General features: G+C 42.9%; 2 protein-coding genes across 20 annotated transcripts in view; one reads left to right on the top strand and one right to left on the bottom strand.

The window, feature by feature from the left end:
- LOC146008065 (microtubule-associated protein tau-like) overlaps positions 1-17,538 on the top strand; it is a 99,311-nt gene extending 81,773 nt beyond the window's left edge. For 5 of the 14 annotated variants that reach the window (XM_083146972.1, XM_083146971.1, XM_083146974.1 and 2 more), the window contains 4 exons: positions 4,587-4,668; positions 5,933-6,045; positions 7,905-8,028; positions 12,869-16,045. In XM_083146972.1, coding sequence (XP_083003098.1) covers positions 4,587-4,668; positions 5,933-6,045; positions 7,905-8,028; positions 12,869-13,020 — 471 coding nt within the window. In that variant the 3' untranslated portion in view covers positions 13,021-16,045. Of the gene's footprint in view, positions 1-4,586; positions 4,669-5,932; positions 6,046-7,904; positions 8,029-12,868; positions 16,046-16,066 lie in introns of those variants that run through there. The other 9 variants (XM_083146967.1, XM_083146968.1, XM_083146979.1 and 6 more) reach the window with 4 other exon arrangements.
- A 2,060-nt stretch (positions 17,539-19,598) lies between these two features.
- Positions 19,599-23,196, bottom strand: part of KANSL1 (KAT8 regulatory NSL complex subunit 1) — a 73,461-nt gene continuing 69,863 nt past the window's right edge. For all 6 annotated transcript variants that reach the window (XM_083146965.1, XM_083146960.1, XM_083146961.1 and 3 more), the window contains 3 exons: positions 23,070-23,185; positions 22,758-22,974; positions 19,599-22,012 (listed from right to left, as the gene is read on the bottom strand). In XM_083146965.1, coding sequence (XP_083003091.1) covers positions 21,809-22,012; positions 22,758-22,974; positions 23,070-23,185 — 537 coding nt within the window. In that variant the 3' untranslated portion in view covers positions 19,599-21,808. The remainder of the gene's footprint in view (positions 22,013-22,757; positions 22,975-23,069; positions 23,186-23,196) is intronic.

Below are 23,196 nucleotides of genomic sequence, written 5' to 3'. Positions count from 1 at the left end.
ACTCACGGTGAATCACATTGAAAAACCCATTGAAAAACCACAACGAATTGTGGTGACTATTAGACGGTGAATTGTCCATCATTCACTGTTCGCAGTCGCTAAATATTGCACGTTGAATAGGGTGATTCACTTTTTCAGTAAAAAGATTCACCTTAGAGCATGAAAATAGCACACATTCATCGTAGAACATGGCGAATCAGCCTCATTGAATACTGCCCATAGAAGAGAGCCCCAAGTCAGCAGGCTAAATATCCCTGCAGACCATCGGGGTTACACCACTGAACGCAATGAGCTAACTGGGCTGCAATATAGTATCACCTAAAATCTGGGATACTCAGGCCTCCACTCTGTGGGCAATATTGTAATATTTGCAATAGAATTCTGGTGTGTTTATTTGCCCCCCAAAAAAGGGAAGTTTGAAATCTTAGAAATGTAAACACATAGGAGGGGACAAAGGGCAGTATTCAATGACGGAGTTCTCCGTGCATGGAGAGCGTTTTATTTTGCTCTCCATGCACTCTCCGTGTTCCGGAGGGCTCGCTGCCACTCCTGCTCCCACTATTCAACGTTTTTAAGACTCGCCGCCACTCGCGGCGAGTCTTAACCCCTGCAGCGGACGAGCGTCCGCGGCAGGGAGCTGACAGGGAGCCGTGGGACGTGGCACGTGGGAGATTAAAGTTTCCCTGGATGCCACAGAACATATGTGAGGGTAGGGGGCCCCCCTGGGACCCAGGCAGCACAGGCTGCCCCCCCCTATAGCCAGCGGGGGACCCAGTATTCACTGCACCCGAACGTGCATACGGGTGCAGTGAATATATGAATATCTAATGAGCGGCTCGAGCGCTCCGGCCCCCTGCTGGCTGCACTGTGTAAAAAAAAAGAAAAAAAAAATTAAAAAAAATATATTTTTTTTAAATTAAATATATATTCATGTGCTATAAGCACATGAATAAAAATCACATGCCCCTTCACAGGAAAAAAATCCTGATTTTTTTACACCAAAATTAAATACAAAACCCTTTTAGATTAAAAGTTCACATTCCAGCTCTCCATCAAAAGATGGAGAATTTCTACACGGAGAGAGACGGCGAAAATCACTTAGAAAGACGGAGAACATTTCACATTGAATAGGGTTGCTCGCTTTTGGAGAGCAAAATGCTCCGTCCAAGGCGAAAAAAGCACAAATTCTCCACAAAACACGGAGAACTTTTCTCATTGAATACTGCCCAAAGATTGGGAAGCTCTGAAAGAGTCTAGGAAGGACATTCATCTATACCAAATGTATTCTACCTATCCATAATATAAAGTGAGATGACCAAGAAAGTAAGTCTGATTTGATTTGATCTAAAACCCAAGGGAAATGTGCCTGAAATAATTGATGAAGCTGGTGAGGTAAGACGATACCAAGGTATTTTAGTTTTCGCTTATGCCAATTAAAAGGAAAGGAAGCTTCCAGCATTAGTTTGGTTGGCCCTGGGAGATAAAAGTCAAGTACTTCAGTTTTGTCAGTGTTCATTTTATATCCTGAAAATTTGGAATATATTTTATTTATTTATTAACAGTTTCTTATATAGCGCATACATATTCCGCAGCGCTTTACAGAGGATATTTGAACATTCACATCAGTAGATCTATTTCAGATAAAATAGGTTGCAGAGATTGAGTCAGTTTCTCAAAGATAACAGAACATTGCTGGCATATAGGCCCTTATTCAGATCTGATTGCAGTACAAATTTGGGTACTTGTTTCCTAGCACGGCACCAGCAATTTTTATCTTAAGCATCGGGACCAAAAAAATTGCAACGATCGCATTGCATGCAACCAAATTGCATGCAATGCGATCGACGCAATTTTTACATTGGAATCAATGTAAAATGGTCCCTGAGACCATTTTACTATTGGGCCCAATGTTAAAAGCCCCCGAAACCCCAATTTTAATTGCATAGCCCCCCTCATGAGTGAAATGGTCCCCCATTGTTAACGCCACCCCACGATGAACGCCAACCCGAAGCGTGGCGAGTGCAGCGAGGCCGCGATGGGCGGCGGTACGCGTCCTCCGACCTTTTCACGTCGGCGTGGAGTTGATTTTATATAGTGTGGCGAGTGCAGCGAGCCCGAAGCGTGGCGAGCGGACGCGCATTACTTCACAGGTATTACGCGTCCCCTCGCTGGGGTCGCTCTCCTCACCACACTTCGGCCTCGGTGGCTCGCTGCGCTCGCCACACTATATAAGATCAACTCCACGCCGACCTGGATAGTGGGGGTATGAAAAGGTCGGAGAACGCGTACTGCCGCCCCACGCGGGCTCGCTGTGCTGGCCATGCTTCGGGTTGGCGTCAATAGTGGGGTGGCGTTAACAATGGGGGGGGGGGGCATACAATGAAAAATGGGGTCTGGGGGCCATTTAACATTGTACCCTATGTAAAATCGCGCTGATCACGTCGATCGCATCGCATGCCATATAATGGCATGCGATGGACGCGATTTTAACATTGACAGCTAATTTAACATTGATTCCTATGTAAAATCGCGTTGAACGTGTCGGACGCTTCGAATGCCATTATAACGGCATGCGATGGACGCGATCAACGCGATTTTCTCTTTGCCGGCAATAAAGGCTGGTAATTGACAGAAAATCTCGTCCATCGCATACCTTAACTTAAGGTATGCAATTAACCCCGACGGGCGCCGTGCTAGGAAACAAGTACCCAAATTTGTTTGGAAAATGGTCAAAACCATGTGCACTGCAGGTGGGGCAGATGTAAGATGTGCAGAGAGAGTTAGATTTGGGTGGGGTTTTAATTCAAAGTGAGATCTATATTTCAGTGTAAAAACAAAGCAGCCAGTATTTACCCTGCACAGAAACAATAACTCACCCTAATCTAATTCTCTCTGCACATGTTACATCTGCCCCACCTGCAGTGCAGATGGTTTTGCCCATTTTCCAAACAAATTTGTACTGCGATCAGATCTGAATAAAGGCCATAGTGTGATCTTGTGGTCAGTTAACCCAACCTGCAAACCAGAGATGTCTGAATTATTTTGTATTCTCATGGCAAGGGGTTCCATTACTAGTGAAAAACCCTGTCTGGTACAATTCATGATTCCAAAAGAAGAGGAGGTGAAGCGGTTAACTGATACTGTGACTGCTGGGAATTGATATAGGGCTTGAACACCTTGAAATCTACCACCAAAACCCATCCTGCCAAGGACCCGGAAGGGCAAAAGACCAGGCCTTCTCAGCATCCAGTGCCAGAGTTAGAGACGGCAGTTTCTGTTTATGGATGGAGCGTATTATGTCTAGAGCTCGTCTGGTGTTGTCGGATGCCTGGCGACCCGGTATGTAGCCTACTTGGTCAATATCTCTACTTAAGTAGAGATATTGGTCTGTAGATAGCACATTTCGATGGCTCTCTATCTGGTTTTGTGATCACTATTATATTAGCATGTAGGGAGGCTGGTGCAAAACATGCACCATTCAATATATTATGAAACAGGAAAGTAAGATGAGGGGCAAGTTCCTTCACAAATACTTTGTAATATTGGGCCGTAAAGCCATTGGGACCTGGGGTAGCTGAGGGACGCATCATTTTGATCACTGGTTTCTATGGGCAACATATCCACTTCTAAAACCTGGACTTTAATAAATAGTATGTGCTAGAGGATAAACACCCTTTAACCATGAATCACAGGTTCTGAAAGTCGGTCCTCGGGTCTCAGAATCAAGTGAAATAATTAGCTTTTTTTTCTCATTTTTGGAACTTTTTCGTAGTTTACCTTTTCCACTCATAGTCTATGGAGGGTAGAGTGTGCTGAGAGCAGTGAGGTTCCTCCTGGCCTGAAATGAACCATGCTAGGCTAGGGGGATGCGGTCAATTTGCCGGCGGTCGGGATCCCGGCGTTCAGAATCCCGACCGCCGAAATCCCGAAACTTTCTCCCTCCGTGGGTGTCCACGACACCCATAGAGGGAGAATAAAATAGTGTGCCGAGCGTAGCGAGGCACCGGGCCCGCTGCGTGGCGAGCCCGCAAGGGGGGGCGATCCACGTCCCCCCCATGTCGGGATTTCGACCGCCGGGATTACGTATCGGATCCAGGGTAGGTGGTATACTAATTGAGGGGGGTCCACGTACTCAAATGTATAAATTGGCACAAACAAAACATGAAAAACACATGTCGACCCTTTCATGTGTTGACCATTTTTGTGTTGACCCTATGATCCACACCAATTTATATGACTAAAGCTGGCCATACATCTAAAGATTTATTGTCCAATCTGGCCGGTTGGGGCAAAAAACTGGTAATAACCGAATGACCGTTTTTGTCAGTTGTTCCGCATTTCAAAGCAAAAGGTCAAATGTCACTTGCTCCCATAATAAATCTGTAGATGTATGGCAGCCTTAACCCTGTTATAAGTAAACAGTGGTGCCACTGGTTCCTGTTAATTGGTAATCTGCTTTCTCAAAGTGGGTGCCTGGGTACATTTAAAATGAAAATTCCACATGCAACTTATTCTTGAGCTGTTTCTGGTGGCAGTCCGATCACTGTAGCCAGTTTCTTACATGTTGTCTTCTCCCCATTCCTCAGATCCAGATCACGCACAAACCAGTCGATCTTAAACACGTGACTGCCAAGTGTGGTTCAATGCAAAATATCCACCACAAGCCAGGTACAGCCACCACAGATGATGTCATCAGTATTAAGCTGCTAGGCAAGATACCAGTCCCATACCTTGTGTCTCCATATTCCTTGCAGGAGATATGTATACGCTCACAAAGTCCTAGCATAGATTGTAAAGGACCAGTAGTATTTAAACATAACAGAACTTCATGCTTAACGTCACAGTTCAAGGTGCTTACCTTCGTCTGCTTCTATACCTATTTCCAAAGCAGTCTGTTACAGCCATCATTGCACATCTATTTATGTGATGTTATAGTTATGCAAAAGGTATACTGTGCTTAATGTAATCAGGTCTGAGTTGCTGGAGGGGGCTTTCACCAGAGAATGTTGGTTTTGCCTTGTAAATACAGCCATACTTGGACAAAATCCCTTACCTTCAGTAACTCCAACCTTATTCCATTTACTTATGTCTAAGTATTAGTACCTTGATGGCTAACATTGACACTCCAGATGTTGTTGAACTACACATCCCAGCATACTCTACTTTGGTTTTGCTATTTGGCCATGCTAAATCTGATGCAGAGCATGCTGGGATGTGTAGTTCAACAGCTGGAGTGTCAAGGTAGTATATGGGAGGTTGAGTTTTCAGAATGTAGGTTTTTGTTTTATTCTCAGTATAGACATGCACATGGTATACGGTCGTATTATCGACCACACTTAGGTCGACACGTTGGGTCGTCAGGGTTCTAGGTCAACATGGTTGAAGGTCGACAGGTGTCTGGGTCGACATGGGTTAGGTCGCTAGGTCAACATGGGATTTTTCCGTTTTTTGAGCAGACAGTGAAAAAACTCGTCGACCTTGTCGCATGTTGACCTAGAACCCTGTCGACCTAGTTGCATGTCGACCCAATGGTGTCAACCTAAGTGTGGTCAATAAAATGATCCACACCCATGCACATATAGGGCTGATGTATTAAGCCTGGAGAAGTGATAAAGTTGAAGGTGATGATGCAGCAGCCAGTCAGCTCCTGTCTTTTTTTCCAAACCCAGTCTGTATCTTGATAGTTAGGAGCTAATTGGCTGGTACATGATCACCATCCACATTCACCAGACTTAATACATCTGCCCCAAAGTGCCATGGCCTAGTTGTAGAGCATTCTGGGAAATGTGGTTCCACAACTTGTTAGCCAGGAGCTTCTCTCTGTTTTGACTTACATAAAAAATACATTGCACCCATTTGGGCTCTGATGTCTCTATTGGAAAATGTTTCAGTTGTGCAAAGTTTATCCTTCACCCTTCCTTTCCTGCTGCAGGAGGAGGAAATGTAGAAGTGAAGTCTGAGAAACTGGATTTTAAAGACAAGGTTCAGTCTAAGATAGGTTCATTGGACAATGTCTATCACGCGCCTGGAGGAGGAAACAAAAAGGTAGTGTTACTCGCATTCTCCCCAGCAGGATATTTAGGTGCCATGGGAGTGTCCACTGCTAAACACCCTCCACGGATATCATTAGTAAATAAATTGGGCGATGGGGAGTAAAAGATATATGAAGAAATTAAAAACCAGATTATGTAGTGTTCCTTTAATTTCATTAGACATGTGGTGTGTGTGAGAGTTAAACATGTGACTCTCCTGTTGTTGCTGAAGTAGCCTTCCATAATATGGTGATCTTACAGCTGCTGGAGTGTTGCAGGTGGCCACTCTTTGTATGAGATGAACGGTCTGTGGAGGGACAGACGTGGACATTCCCCCCCTGCACTGGGTGACTAACAGGCCTGTTATGTCTTTGTGTGATCATGCTTTTAATAACCGCTTGCAAACTTCTTCCTAGGTTCTGTGGGGCAGGCTTTGCCATTGTAAGTATGGCACTAGGTCTCCTACTCCTCTGCTAATCTCAGCACTGCTGCTGCAGAGACCACTGGTCTCCAGACCACACAATTCCCACATCTCTACTCGTGACATTGCTTTTGCTTCGCTCGTTATTCTTGAGAACGATCCTCAGTCTCTGCTCACTTTACTACTGTGTGGAACTGTTCTGGAGTTCCCCTGTACTCATTTTCTCACTCTGAAAAACAATCCTTGATTTCTGCTTCCACAATTGCAGAATATTTCAGCCAAACGATTTTACTGAAATGTTTCCTTTCTCTCTCACCAAACCATTCTCATTTCTGACACTCCCCTCACCACCTTTTCCTTCATTGTTTTCCCACTCCTTATGTTATGGCCATCACCGATTATTTGTTTTTATTATGGATTTCTCTCCCCACACCCAGCACCATCAGGGATTTATAAGCTCACTGTGACAAGTGTAAGCTGTGTACACACGCTTAGATTTTTCCGTTTCCGATTTTGCTTATAGAAGCAAAATCGAATGGTTTTTAGGACACTTTCGATCTGCATTCGATTCGATGCGCGCTCCCGTTTTCTCAAAATTGAATAGAAATATCTACTGTGCAGCCAAGGACATCTCGAATTCGATCCAGTAAATCAAATGAGTACATTGTGCCTACATTGTGAAATCGAATCGAATGCAACAGTACAGATCTAATGCCAAATCGAATGGGATGATTTAATGCCAGATCTAATAGAAAATCAAATCTAACATCAAATCTAAAGCAAATCTGAGCATGTGTACAGGGCTTTAGGCTGGTGTAGGTCAAGGAAGCATCTATTTTACCCATGGAAATTGGATTGAGACAATGCGATCACATAGAATGGTTCTTTTAATAATGGGGTGGAATGAGGATCAATATACATATTCTGGAAGTTAGAACAACCAATTAGGTTGTTCTGACTTCCAGGGTCGTGACCCACCAGCATTTATGTCTTGATGGCTAACCTTGACACTCCAGCTGTTGTTGAACTACACATCCTCTGCTTCAGTTTTGCTATTTGGCCATGCTAATTCTGATGCAAAGCATCCTGGGATGTATAGTTAAACAACGGCTGGAGTGTCAGGTTTAGCCATCACTGATTTAGGATGTTTTAGACAAGGCCTTGCTTACAGCATTGTATAATTTAGCTTTTATCTGGTACAGCAGCAAAGTACTGAATTTGTGTACATTTCCAGTGATTTGCTGATGTTCCAGATGTAAACCTTGAGAGATTATAAACAGGATATGGGGCACTTACAGATAGATGTAAACAGGATTCCTGTGATATCCCTGATGGTGCTGATGGCTTGCATTCTCGACCATGCTATAATTTTACTTTTCATACCATAATGCTCTCCTCTCATACTGATGGCATTAGTCCCATCCTACCCCAACTCATCTTGTCACCTCCAGAGAGAGAAAGGGAACGAGGAACAGGCAAGGGGAAGTAATTCCTCTTTAAGCAGACTCTACCAGGGCCTGCCTCCCCCCCTGCCTGAAGAACCGGAGTTACCCAGCCTGCTATATACCCAGAGTGGTGAGTACAACGTGCCAGAGCCTGGTGTAACATTTGCTTTAACAAGCTAGGGGCTGGAACAGTTTTAGCACCATGATTTATATTTGGGGTGCAGAGGTTTTATAAGCCTACACATTGGACAGGTGGGACATCCGTGAGAACATGCATTTATATCTTACATGTACAGATTGAAAATAGGTGCACATGTGGCTGCTCTAGAATAACTGAATACGCTAAAATGTTACCATAGGAGACTGAATGCATTGAATTCATGTATAATTCAGTGTCCATCTATCTACTGGCCAAATGAAAAATAGGCACACACATCTGGATTAAGGCTTGCTTAGGCTATAGGCATGTCCAAACTGTGGCCCTCCAGCTATTGTGAAACACCACCCAGCATGCCTTGCCATAGTTTTAGCATTCCCTAATAGCAAAACTGTGGCAAGGCATAAAGGAAGGCCATAGGTCGGACATGCCTGGGATAGGTTTCCAAACTTGATTCTCAAGAAATCCTACCAGGTGTAGAGGAGATCCAATGGCTGAGCATAGATTAATCAAATTGATTGATGTACTAATTACACCACCTGTGCCCAAGCTTGGTTATCCTTACAACTTGGACTGTTCTGGTGTCTTCGGGACTACAGTTGAGAACCTCTGGCTTAGGCCAAATAATCCACATTGTGTTTTTAAAAAAAGGTCCTAATAAGGAAGGAAATTTCTAAGAACCTATTTCCAGAGACTCAATTAAAACTGATTGCTCAAGTCTAAATGACAAAAAAAAGCAGTATGGGGACAGTCCTGGGAATCTAGAACACAACAGAGCCCTACATCCTATTTAAAAATGTTAAGGAGCCTACACACGGGGAGATTTGCTGAGCGAGGCTAGATCTTTTGTCACACAGCAATGTGTCAGCGCTGTGTCAGGGCCAGTGTTCTCTGGTGAGAACACTGGCCCTGACCGGCGATTAACCCCTTCCCGACATTTGACGTACATTTACGTCATGGCCGGGAGGTACTTCCCGACACATGGCATAAATGTACGTCATGACTTCTAACTGTCACTGCGTCTAGAGACGCAGTGACAGTTAGGTGATGTCTGCTGTCCCTGACAGCAGACATCCCCCCTCGCCGCCCAGGGGGGGCAGGGGTGCCCCCCCCGGTCGGCGATCGCTGTGATTGGCTGTTCAAATCTGAACAGCCATTCACAGCGTTTCCTGTGTTACCGGCGGCTAAGCCGCTCGGTAACACAGAAAACGGTGATCGGTGCAGCACCGATCACCACCGAGCGGCAGCACCCCCCTCCCACCCGCCGGGCACTCACCCGGCAGCAGCAGCAGCTCCAGCGGCTCCACCGATGCGTCCGGAGCGCACGCTGCGCTCCCCTCCTCCCCCCTCCCCCCCGCAGCAGCAGCAGCAGCAGCAGCAGCAGCAGCATCATGCTGCTGCTGGAAAAGTTAAAAATAAAATAAAATATAATGTTATAATGTGCAAATGTGTGTATATATATATATATATATATATATATACACACACATATATATATATATATATATATATATATATATATATATATATATATACACACACACACACATATATATATATATATATATATATATATATATATATATACACACACACACACATATATATATATATATATATATATATATATATATACACACACACACACATATATATATATATATATATATATATATATACACACACACACACATATATATATATATATATATATATATATATATATATATATATATACACACACACACACACACACACACACACACACACACATATATATGTGTGTGTGTGTGTGCGTATACCGCACCGATCACCAACGATCGCCAGCCCCCCCCCCCCCCCCACCCGGCAGCCCCCCTCCCTCCCTCCCTCCCTCCCTCCCTCCCTCCCTCCCACCCACCCGGCTGCCGCAGCGCCAGCACCCCTCCCACCCCCCCGCCAGCCGCAGCGCCAGCCCCCCTCCCAAAGCTGGTGACTAAAATGGGGTCACTTGTGGGGGGGTTCCACTGTATTGGTGCTTCGGGGGTCTTGCTAATGCGACATAGCACCCGCCATTCATTCCGCCACCAAAAATCACTCCTTCCCTTCTGAGTCCTGCCATGCACCCAACTGGTATTTTTTGGTCACACGTGAGGCATTGCCGTACTCGGGAGAAATTGGGGCACAGATTTTGGGGTGCTTTGTCTCCTTCATTCCTTGTGAAAATAAAAAATTTTGAGCCAGAACTGCATTTTTGTGTAAAAAATTACATTTTTTTTACACAAAAATGCAGATCTGGCTCAAAATTTTTCATTTTCACAAGGAATGAAGGAGACAAAGCACCCCAAAATCTGTGCCCCAATTTCTCCCGAGTACGGCAATGCCTCATGTGTGACCAAAAAATACCAGTTGGGTGCATGGCAGGACTCAGAAGGGAAGGAGTGATTTTTGGATTTTGCAGCACAGATTCTGGTTGAATGACCCCCGAAACACCCATACAGTGGAACCCCCCCACAAGTGACCCCATTTTGCAAACTACACCCTTCAGGGAATTCATCAAGGGGTATAGTGTACATTTCAAACCCCCCGGGGTTTCACCAATTTTGATACAACTGAGCTGTGAAAATGAAAAATTTATTTTTTTCATTTTCACTGCCCAGTTGTACCACAATTGGTGAAACCCCTGGGGGTTCGAAATGTACACTATACCCCTAGATGAATTCCCTGAAGGGTGTAGTTTGCAAAATGGGGTCACTTGTGGGGGGGTTCCACTGTATTGGTGCTTCGGGGGTCTTGCTAATGCGACATAGCACCCACCATTCATTCCGCCACCAAAAATCACTCCTTCCCTTCTGAGTCCTGCCATGCACCCAACTGGTATTTTTTGGTCACACGTGAGGCATTGCCGTACTCGGGAGAAATTGGGGCACAGATTTTGGGGTGCTTTGTCTCCTTCATTCCTTGTGAAAATAAAAAATTTTGAGCCAGAACTGCATTTTTGTGTAAAAAATTACATTTTTTTACACAAAAATGCAGATCTGGCTCAAAATTTTTCATTTTCACAAGGAATGAAGGAGACAAAGCACCCCAAAATCTGTGCCCCAATTTCTCCCGAGTACGGAAATGCCTCATGTGTGACCAAAAAATACCAGTTGGGTGCATGGCAGGACTCAGAAGGGAAGGAGTGATTTTTGGATTTTGCAGCACAGATTCTGGTTGAATGACCCCCGAAACACCCATACATATTTTTTTTCATTTTCACTGCCCAGTTGTACCACAATTGGTGAAACCCCTGGGGGTTTGAAATGTACACTATACCCCTAGATGAATTCCCTGAAGGGTGTAGTTTGCAAAATGGGGTCACTTGTGGGGGGGTACCTAACTTTTAGCATCTTATGGTGCCTAGAAACCTACATGGTTCCTAAAAAATAATCTCATAAAAAGGAGGCTCCAAAATCAAGTAGGTGCTCCTTCTATTATGAAGCCTGTGGTTTGGTCACCGTGCACACTAGGGCCACATATAGGATATTTATGAAAACCAAAGAATTGGGGGAATCAATTTTTAGTCACATTTCTCTAGTAAAATGTACTGTGTTCCTTAGAAAAATGTATTAAATTTGCAAAAAAAATGAAATTTTGAAATTTCACCTACACTTTGTTTTAATTCCTGTGAAACACCTAAAGGGTTAACAAACTTCCAAAATGCTGTTTTGAATACTGTGAGGGGTGCAGTTTTTGAAATGGCATCATTTATGGGGGTGTCTCACATACAAGTCCCTCAAAGTCACATCAGAACTGAACTGGTCCCTAAAAAAATCAGTGTTTGAAATTTTCTTGAAAATTTGAGAATTTGCTATTCATATTTGAAGCCTCCTAGTGTCCAAAAAAATTAAAAGGAAGTTGAAATAATGATGGCAACATAAAGTAGACATATGGTCTATGTTAGTTATTAACTATTTTGAGTGGTATGATTATTTGTCTCACAAGCAGAAAATTTAACATTTTGCAAATCGCTAAATTTTCCATTTTTTCACGACATTTTGGTATTTTTCACAAAAAAACACAGACTGTATCGACCCAAATTTACCACTAATTTGAAGTACAATGTGTCACGAAAAAACAATCTCAAAATCACTGGGATAAGTAAAAGCAAAAAAAAGTTATCCCCACTTAAGTGAGACATGTCAGATTTGAAAAAAATGGCTCTGTCAGGAACGCAAAAACTAGCTCTGTCAGGAAGGGGTTAAGTAGATTTATCCAGCATGCTGTATATTAAATCGCATGACGATAGCTACGATCTAGTGCAGCGGGTCTCAAAGTGTGGGTTCTGACCTTCTCAGCATGGGGTCGCAACTTTTCTAATCTCAGGCAGTGATTCAAGGAGTCTGAAAAGTCTGTTGAATTGTCTGTTGTTTAGACTCCTCCCATCATTGTGTACCTTCACAATGCTGCCATGTATGTGCTGTCTGCTGACTACACATGTGATGTGATGACCTTCTGCAGTAACTTGCTGGGCTCCGGTCATTATTTTTATTGTCTGATGGGGTCCCAGAGCAAAATACTTTGAGGACCCCTGATCTAGAGAGATGGCTTAGAAAATGCCCTGATATTGCCCTGTGTGTAGGCCCCATTAGCTGTTCTGTAAGCTTACAAATCCACTAGTGCAGAAGTTACTATGAAACCACACCACCTAGTGGATAACTTATTTATTACAAAGCAGTTACACCCACTAAACAAAGCAGCGATTCCACATTTGTTTTGTCTTTCAGTTGTCACACTAAGTAACTTTTAACCCAGCATCTGACAGACTTATTTCTTAGCTATCCTCCTACAGATCAATTTTCAATGCATGGCTGGAAGAAAATCTGTTTCACTGCCAAATCATCACAGAGCTCAACATGTCATGTGAGCATGAGGTCACACTACACTGCAGGAACACAACATAGAGACAGGCTCAGTCTGTCAGCATGTGATGTCAACCCATAGAGGGGAGGTGGTGTGGGAAGATGGCACAATAAAAACAGTGCTTGAAGAAACAAAGAGACCCCTACTATCCAACTACGCATGGAGTTGATTTTATATAGTGTGGCGAGCGCAGCGAGACACCATGCCCGAAGCGTGGCAAGCGGACGCGGTGTCATAAGAAAAACGGGAGCCCAGATTTTACATAAGTACCGAAAAAACTTGCTACATAATTTATCATGGGAAAGCAGTTTTAAAATAATACTGCCTAGTTTTTATACCAGTCATCCTGGAAATGGCGAAGGAAGAAGGGGGGAGAAAAATGGGCATTTCTTGATAAAGGAATTTATGTCATCAGGTAGGTAAGAGAAGCAATACAACAATGTGATTTATATCTTGTGACACATCCTGACCACATTACAACACCCTGCTATCAGTACCTCATTCTCCTCCTGATATTGTTTTGAGTGTTGACATCAATGCTAAAAAGACTGGTTTCCTAATACAATGGTATAGCAAACATTCCTTATCAGACCAATTGTCAAAGAAGTTAGGCTTTAAGCATATGGGAAACCGTTGTTCCTGTGCGCACCACAGTTCCTGTCTGAATCAATCGAGTGCAGTTAGCATCAGTGACAGATTACTAGGCTACAGCTCTCTAATCTTTGAAAAGAAAACTTTTTTTCTTTAGTCCATTTCCAATTGAAATGTTTTCTTACATAATTAAAGCTTCTCATCCATTTTCAGACATGGATTTGAAAGCATATTTAGCACTTTAGAGATAATCCGACTGAAGCTATACCACCTACACATCACGTGTTTAATGATGAAATACAGGCGTGCCAAAACATCGCACAGGGATTTCTAGTGTATTACACCTGTCCACAACAATCCTGCCTAGGCCAATTCCAGAAAATTATTTTGTTGGTACTCCTTACTGATTATTCAGCAGACTATTGGTGATAAGCTTTGTGCTATAGCACTTAGTGCACTTTTACCACACACTGGGGAAAGGCATTTGGTGGACTGGCTTTGATAAATTAATGAGGATGAATGCCTCATGAATATTTAGCTACAAAGTGCCTAGGGGTGGTATAAATTCCTTTGACATTGGTAATGTGCAGCCTAATGCAATGTATTTCAACATACATAATGGCTACTCCCCCCTTGCACTGGTTGGAAATAAAGGCAGACTATACATGCTGAATAAAATGCTTATAGTGCAGGGTTGCCTACCTGACCCTCTCCATGAGGGAGAAAATGCCCTGTTCCTGGACTTCCCTGGTAATGCATGATTGCCATCACCTGTGATGAGATGCCTTTCTTACCAATTACCTAGCTCACTACCTTAACCTTGGGATCGGAGAAACATTGAGTAGATTGCTCTACCGAGGGGGCCGCAACCCCTAAGGGAGTCAGTCGAAAAGCCTAGTGGAGTACCCATTCCCATGCCAGGGGCTGGAAAGTGCCCTACGATGGGAGCAGAGAAACACTTGGTCGGACGCTGATCGGTCGGCTGCCTGGAGTCCGAGGCTGCACTGTGCCCCCGGGGAAACTCGGGGGTGCCAAACCTGCACGGGTGATCCCCAAAAATCACCTTGCACAAGTAAGCACTTGCACTGCACACTTCCCCTCTAGGTTAGGCTGCAAGTCCTTACCTCGTCCTTTTGGATGGGGTAGGACAATTTTTCACACCACCACCCGGCCTTCTGGCCGGGGTCCTCTTTATTATTTATTTCTCTTCTCACATTTTTCTGTAGTGTGTCACTGTTTTTTTGGGTTGCGTGGTTGACCCTTATGGGCCTACCATTCCCCAAATGTACCGAAGCTCTCGCCTTTTGGGGAGAGCTTAGGTCCCCTCAAGGGCGACCCTGAGCTGCAAGGCGGAGGGAAGCCTAATGCGGGTCTCTCCAAATTTTCGGGTGCGGAGGACCCACCGTCCTGACTCTTCCGGGGGTTGAGAAAAGAGCTCTGAGCTTCGGCTAAGAGGAACCACTGATCCCTTTTTTCCCCTTCTCCTTTGGGAGAGGGTCCATTCGATCGCACAACCCCTATGCACGTGTTTAGGCACAGCACTGGTGGTGGGAGCACACCTCGGGCTCCCTGCGTTTCTTCAAACTACAGCTGATGGCAAACATACATTGCCAGGGAAGGCCAGGAACAGAGCATTTTCTCCCTGAAAAAGAGAGAGGGTCAGGTAGGCAACCCTGATAGTGTCAGGAGTCAAGCGAAACAATTCACCTGTTTTACTGCAGATGGGGCAGATGTAATGCCGCCCATACACATCCCGATGTGGGCGTGCGTTGTGGGCTTAAATAGCATCCATCACATCGCATTGCATGCCTTGTGCGATGCGATAAAAAGCAAGTACAAAAAGTATGCGCAGCACATACTTTTTGTACTGTGCGATGAGGTGCCGAGGGAGCGCGCACCTCAAAGCATGCATCGCACAGCCCGCATCGGGACGTGTATGGCCACCTTAACATGTGCAGGGAGATTTAGGTGGACAGTGTCCAAATTGAAATCTAAGTTAGTGTAAAAATAAAGCGGCCGTACATTTGTGACCTATATGCAAAAGCAGAAAGTATGTACCCTGAACAGAAAACCTATAACTGCATTTGCTCCCCCTGCATGGCCAAATGGTTTGTTCCAGATACAAAGTTACTTGCTTTTTCTACCTTACTTGAAATCAAAATATGGTCCCTTTTTTGTAGACCTAATGGATTGCATGATATAGAAGTGTTCTAATGTACCAGTCACGAAAGGAGCAGTCAGTGCCAGCATTGTAAGATGATGGCAGCCATTCTGTGGGCAGTATTGGTAACAATAGGAGTAAGTTTGGACCGAACATGACTCATTCCAGGAGGGACACAATGCTCTTTTTCTGGAATTCGCTCTTAATTTAGGATTGCTATCAACAGGTCAATTGATAACAAAGGTGTTGGCAATTAGAAATTAAGAAAGAAGAACTAGAGCATAGTGTCCCTCCTGGAAAGGGTCATATTGGGAGGAATGAAATAAAAATAATGCTCCAAAGATACTCATCTGCTCTTGTTGAATTTACACACAGATTGAGTCCCACAAACTAACTTTCCGGGAGAATGCAAAAGCCAAAACGGACCACGGAGCAGAGATTGTCTACAAGTCTCCCAACCCATCCGGAGACACATCCCCCCGACGTCTCAGCAACGTCTCCTCTACAGGCAGCATCAACATGTCCGACTCCCCACAACTCTCTACACTGGCTGACCAAGTCTCTGCCTCCCTCGCCAAGCAAGGCTTGTGATGTGCTGCTTCAAGTATGGGAGAAGAGCCGAAGGTGTAAGAGATGTGTTCAACACGCAAAAAGAAAAAGGAAACTACATAAAGAAACGCCCACAAGCAATTGAATAATTAAACTGTCTCTTGTATACTTATTTATTACACATCCCATCCTTGGAAGACCTCTTTCCCCATCTATTAGTGGCAGAGGGGAGAAACACACAGGTGTATTATTGATGTTTATGTATATTTTGTTTGCATAAGATAAGGAAGGGGTGTTTGAGGCAAGTTTTATTACTAAGTGCCCTTGTACATTGGTACAAGCAGAGATGAAGAGCAAGTCTTAAGTCCCTTCATTTGACTAGTTACTTGCCATGCACAATGACATACTACCACCACGGCTCCGCACACAGACTGTGGCACATACACCACCTGGGGAAAAAGGCATCTGCACTAGTTACGTAACTTACATTCAATTCTCTGGTCCCTGTCTTGTAACACTATAAACTCACAGGGCTTCATTTTATTCTGCAGTCTCAGCATAACCCCCTTTTTGTAACTCCTTAAAACCATAGGTGAATGAATATGAAGTGCTCTGCATGTTTGTGACAAACACAAAACATACTTCACTTGCTCAGTTTCATTCTGTAGATCACTCTCCATCCTGAACTTACAAAGTAGGGGTAAACCAAAGCTTGTAGCAAAAGCTATATTCTTTTCACTGCCAGAGGTCTAGTATGATCCCAGGTAACCTCCTGGCTCTTTGTTTCATGTTACAAGTGCTATTATTCAAAATTACACTTCACCCCCATCACTGGCATGTAATTCCCAGCTACTAGAATGAAGGCCTATGGCACCACCGGCAGTGAACATGGCAACTCACACTAAGAGGATGGTAATAAATGATCACTTTTAAATGGAACCTGCCACTAGTTTGTCCAATCCGGTCTTCAAACAAAACCCTAAGAATCTGCTCGTTCTCTCCGCTTGGTGTGCGCGTTATATCCGAAGTGAAGAAATTGAAGTGGTTTGTTCTTTTGAAGACTATCATCTGCACGTTCCTATTTTTCCATTCTTTTCTCATTTCAGTATTGCCTTTCTCCCCTCTGGTTAAGGTCATGGCTACTTCAAACCCCACACCCCCCCCCATCCCTCCACACTGTACACCCCTTTTCTCTCCGTTGTGTCTGTGGCTGTCCATATTCTGTGTCGTGTCTGACCAGCTGGTTCACACGGTCTGTTGCTGTATAAGTGGATTTGGAAATAAAGTTATTAATACAACATGGATCTCCACCGCTTGCTTTTGTTGTGTCTGACTACAGGAAGGACACACTCATTATCGGAAGTGTAGCAGATATAACCAAACCTATGAAATATATTCTCCTTAGTACTCGTTTTGCATATGCAGTTAGAGACCGTTTTACATTCCCTTATTGCAAAAGTTATATTAATTTTATATTAGTTGTAGGCAATTATCTTTAGGTAATTATGATGGTATACAATTAGCCAGAATATATTCTTGTAGTTATTGGATTTGACTGGGGCTTTACATCAGCCCCCAAAACCCAGAGCGAGACACCACTTGAGGATTTTGTATCACCCGTCTTAGGCCAGTGAAGCAAAATCCCAGATAGCTCTCCCCGAAAACAGATTTCACCGTAAGGGTTTTTGCAAGAAAAGGTTTTGTATTGTTAGTTCTGGCATTCTAATAGAAGTGTGAAAAAAACAAACAGGTGGATAAAACTTTTTCCTGGCAGCTAATTGGAGATCCTACCACCATCAGAAGTTTCACGTACTACAGCTCCACATCTGACACTGGATTTGTTTACATAATAAAAGCTTCCTAGCATCTCTCATATGCCGATAGTAATACATGTATAGCATTCTTATAACTTGTCCAAGTCATTTAAAAAGCCTACTACATTGAATCCCCTCCTAAGCCACATTTACATGAATCCTAACCCCACAGAACCAATCTTTATAATGCCTCATCTACTGTGGCATACCTTGAAAGGTCGCCAACTCCTACACTGCATACCTTCCAATGACTTCAACTAGTCTTGAAGTTTGTATGTCACTAGACCTTGGAATCCTCTCCTTATGTAACTCTAGGGCTGGGGTAGCCAACCCTAGTCCTCGAGAGCTACCAACCATGCATGTTTTGCAGGTCTCCTCACAGAATCACAAGTGAGCTAATTAGCGCCACCTGTGGATCTTTTAAAATGTATCAGTGATTAATGAGTGCAGCAGCTAGGTTGTTTGGAAAATGTGAACTGTTAGTAGCTCTCGAGGGCTAGGGTTGGCTACCACTGCTCTAGGGGAATATTTACTATTGGCTGGTATGGCAAAGCTGCTACTGATCATCGGCAGCAGAAAGCAATACAAAATGTTTTCACAAACTGCCCAAGAGTAAATATACCCCTTCATTTTCACGACATGGAACCCTTTCCTGTGGCTCGTTATACTCTACATCGTAAATTCCTCCATGTAGTCTACTTTTCGATGCAGTCCATTATATTCCTACTTCAAAGCTATACTTGGAAGGAAGAACCCAAATAGCGGCGATTTTTAGATCCAGCTACCCTACAGACCTAGATACTACAATAGAGAGTAATCCATGATGGAGAAAGTGCTCAGTCCTAGAAATGGTTAAGAGAAAAAAAAAAAAAAAGACGAAATCCCTCTAATCCCGGTAATGACAATTTAGATGGTAATGAGAATTTAAGGCCTGTGAAATGCAACAAATGACCTAGTTAAATTGTCCATTTTCTTAAAAAAAATTTTTTTTAAATTGGTAGCTAATAAAATAAAACAAACTACCAAAATCGGCGATCGGCCGGGAAGGGGGTTAAATGGCAAGGATGGATTATTTTCGTCAATCCTTGCCGAAAACAAGCCATCCTCACCCTAAAAACCCTCTTTGCCGGCTGCATTGAATACACCCCAGAGTGTCAACCATCACCAGTCCTGGAATCAGCCCAAACTATCACCATTAGATTGACTGCAAACCACTGGATTGGCCATTACCACTTAATGTTATACTTTTGCATAAGAGGTTTGCATAGGTTGTCAAAACCACAGTTCATAAGCAGCTTTGACTGAAATATAAAACCGATAATACAATTAAGCAAGCGGTATTTAAAACTGTAGCACTGCGTGCGATTAGCGGATTATCATCTGATCGAGCCAATAATTGGTCAGTGTATGCCAGTATTAGTAACATAGTAATAAAGGCTGAAAAAAGATGTTAGTCCATAGGAGTTCAACCTAGTAACCGTGGGATGCCCAGATCTTATAATTTACAGTTGAAGGATACAAAGTGTGTTGGTACAACATCATAGTGAAGTGGTTCATTTTTCTTTATTTTTTATTTATAGTTTTTTCAAGCGCTGTTTTTTTTCTGTACTTTTGTCCCCAACAAGATAAAGTTGTTAAAAAAAAACAAAAACAAAAAAAATCACTCTATACAGCCCAGAAAATGGTGCAGATTCTACCATCATTATGTTGTCTGGGAGATGAAAACAAAACAGAAAAGCTAATAAAAACTTATTTACAAAATACAAGTCTCATGTTTCATTATTATTCTTTTCTTTATACAATGCTAAAAGTTCCCAATTTTTAAACATCTGTACTTGGAGAACTAAAGCCATTAATGCTTCGAAGTGGAGAAAGTCTAAAAGAGCAACAACCCAAACAGTGCCAAGGACCGTCCATGTCTGCACAAACAGTAACAAAAGATTTCAAAGAGGACAGGAAAATATGTAAGGGTATGTATGTGTAGAATATATATATATATATATATATATATATATATATATATATATATATATATATATATATATTCTACACACAATTATACACATACTTAACAAGAAGCAGGTGATAAATACAGAATGTTAACCCACTGCATAGAACAATCAGGCCTTAGGTAGGTAGGAAAAACAAACTTGACCAGATATCATTACGTAAATGCAGAGTGCAAGAAATATGGGAGTGAACCTAGAAACACCTTAAAAAAGGGATAAATTTGCTATGCAGAGCTTCTCAGAAACATCACACCTTCAGCCACAACACACGCCTGGTTCTGTACTGGCTTTTATATCCAGGGGCCGAATCATGGTGGCATTGTAAAGTGCTGCATAATAAATTTTGGTTTTGGTACTTTAAATAACCAGCCAGACATTACTTTGACACATGCACCATTTGAACAAAATGCTATTTTTCCTGCTCTCCCATTAGCCAATGAGAAAGTATGGCGTGAAAACAAAAGTTTAAAAACAGAAAAGATGCAAAAGAAAAAAAAACGTTTTCATGTACGTAGGTAATAAGTGTAATTGTATGATATGCTTTGGGGAAATGAATAAAAATTAGTACTGGGGGTGGGGGGGGGGGGGGCACTATTGAAATAATCTAACCTCTACTTAAATGGAAAACCTTATTAAAATGTATTCATGAAATAGTGAAAAAGAAACCTGTTGAATGACATTTCCTTTGCTATTCTGCCTTTGGATAAAATTACTTTTGAGAAATCAGCTTCTATCACCACTGATTTTTATGCTTGGGCCATGCATCCTTAACCAATGAGAAGCCTTATAGTTTAGAGTTTCATTCCAGGACTGTCCAATTTAGGAAAATAATGGTTTTAAATCAACATGATGTTAGCCCTCTTACAATATAATATCTCTTGGTACCATCATTTTAAACTGGGCATAACCACTATGCCCTTTAATTTGACATAAAAGTACACACCTGCTGTGTCCCAAAGCATTGCTGAGCAAACACTCATCACAGGTCTTGTATACGAGCGAGTGAGCAGATAGCATTTTACTCACAAATCTTTGTAATTGCAACGTTTAAAAAAAAAAAAAAAAAAAAATGAAGACTATGCACAAACTTTTGTTTTTTTATAGTTTTTTTTTTTTTAGACTTAACTATGATAATTACTATGAAATCGTGCCCGCTGAAATGGTCAGTACATGTATTAGGTGCTCACGCAGCACCCAACCCACTCCTCACATTTTCCCAGTCGCACGCTTTAACAGCAATAAGTGCTTGAATAATTACTATAGCATTAAGAGACCTACTAGGAAGCGATGGCTGACTGACACACCCCTTATTCTCTGAAATCTCTGCAGCGAACCAGGAAGATCAAACTAGTACAAACATACAATTTCCAGGCATTAGAAAATAAGGAAAGCCACCAACTACAGCGACAACTCGGTTATCTGCCTTGTGCACAATGAGGCTGAATTAAAGCAGCGGGTTAGGTACACAGTGTCACGCACAGAACATTACAAAAGAAAATGGAAGAAAAAAGTACAAAGAAAAGGAAAAAAAAAAAGTAAAGAAACACAAAAGGGGGGGAGGAAACAGGTATCTAAAGTTCTTAAATTCACTAAAAACTGTGAAATTGGCGCTCTGCTCCGGGGATAAAGTTTGAATATCAAACAGCGGATTCTTCTGAAACCAAATTGTCTTGTAGGAGATTTTATTTATTATATATACTTATTACTAAAATAAGAATATGTTCTCTTATTTTAGTAACCCCACTTTATCTGTGAAGCGGCCGCGGTCTGGAGTAAGGACAGGGTGGAGAGGATGGGGGTCCCTCTGGGTCTTTGGCAGTTCTGGAGCTGCAGGAAGATCTGCGCGGGGGGCGTGGCCCTCCCCAGTCTGTGGTTTCACTGGCTCCTGCAGGATCTGGCTTAGGGTGATAAGGAAGTGGAAAATGTCGCCGCTCCCAGGGCTGTATGGTCTGTAAAATGAAGAAAACTTAGAATCATGGACAGTAACTAAGCAAAAACATTTAAATACAATGAAATCAGACATGCACTGCACCTAGCAAATGAAGGCATGTCCAAACTGTGGCCTTCCAGCTTTTGTGAAACTACACATCCCAGCATGCCTTGCCATAGTTTTAGCATTCCCTAATAGCAAAACTGTGACAATGCATGATGGGACTTGTAGTTTCACAACAGCTGGAGGGCCATAGTTTGTACATGGCTGCTCTATATACTCTGAAAACTAGTTCTAGATTTGAATTCGAGCAGTTTTAGCTCAAGTGTGAACAGTCTCTAGGTTCAAAGGAAACCCTAGGGTGTCTTTTTTCTTAGGTTATTCATCTTGGTTGGATTCTATACAAAGGTACCTTATAGTCAGCCCGGGGGCTGTTCAGCTCACACCCCCAGGCAAAAAGTCAACCGCTTAAGTGCTCAAACAGGACTTTTCGCAGTGCACCCATTAGTTTGGGTTTAGGTGTGGCTAAATCATACCTTAATAAGCATGACACGCAAAAAAAAAAAAAAAAATCAATTGCATATCGCCCAATGACATCCTGGTGCTTTAGACGCGAGATTGGGAGCATTCTGGCAATTGAATATGGCCCAAAGAGTCAGTATTAAGTGCCAAAATGCATAAAGGAAAGATAAATCAGAAAGCGTTGCTAATGTCAACCTTGCAGGGTATCATTTATAGAAGATGTACATAACTGCAATACTCACTATCTCTTCAAATCCTGAATCAGACACCGAGCTCTGTGTCTCCTCAGAGAGCAGACGGGAGGTGTCCCTTGAAGTGGGTGTAGGTGGTGCAGATAAGATGTCAGGGCTGAGAGGCGAGAAGTCTGGCATGGCTTGCCAGCTGCTTGTGTCTGGGGAGGGGGGCTGTGCACCGATGAAGGGCTGTGGTGTTACAGAGCCTTCAGATGATCTATGAGTCCTGACACAGGGAAAAAAAAAAAAAAAAAAGTAAGCATTTTATTTCAGATGAAGCTGTATGTACATGTAAAAGTTGTAAGGGGGTCCCAACTATACCTGCTTCCCCGACGCTGCTGCTGTGGGAGGATGCTGCTACTCATCCACCGCATCCGCTCCATCTCTTCACACTTTGCGTGTAATGTAGTAAATGCAGAATCTGAAAGATCTTCTAGCTGAAAAGGAG

The sequence above is a fragment of the Crinia signifera genome, chromosome 6 (assembly GCF_055691185.1).
Source record: "Crinia signifera chromosome 6, ASM5569118v1, whole genome shotgun sequence".
In the NCBI taxonomy this organism is placed as follows: Eukaryota; Metazoa; Chordata; class Amphibia; order Anura; family Myobatrachidae; genus Crinia; species Crinia signifera.
The sequence above is the reverse complement of the archived record's forward strand: the minus strand, read 5'-3'. Positions and strand labels throughout refer to the sequence as shown.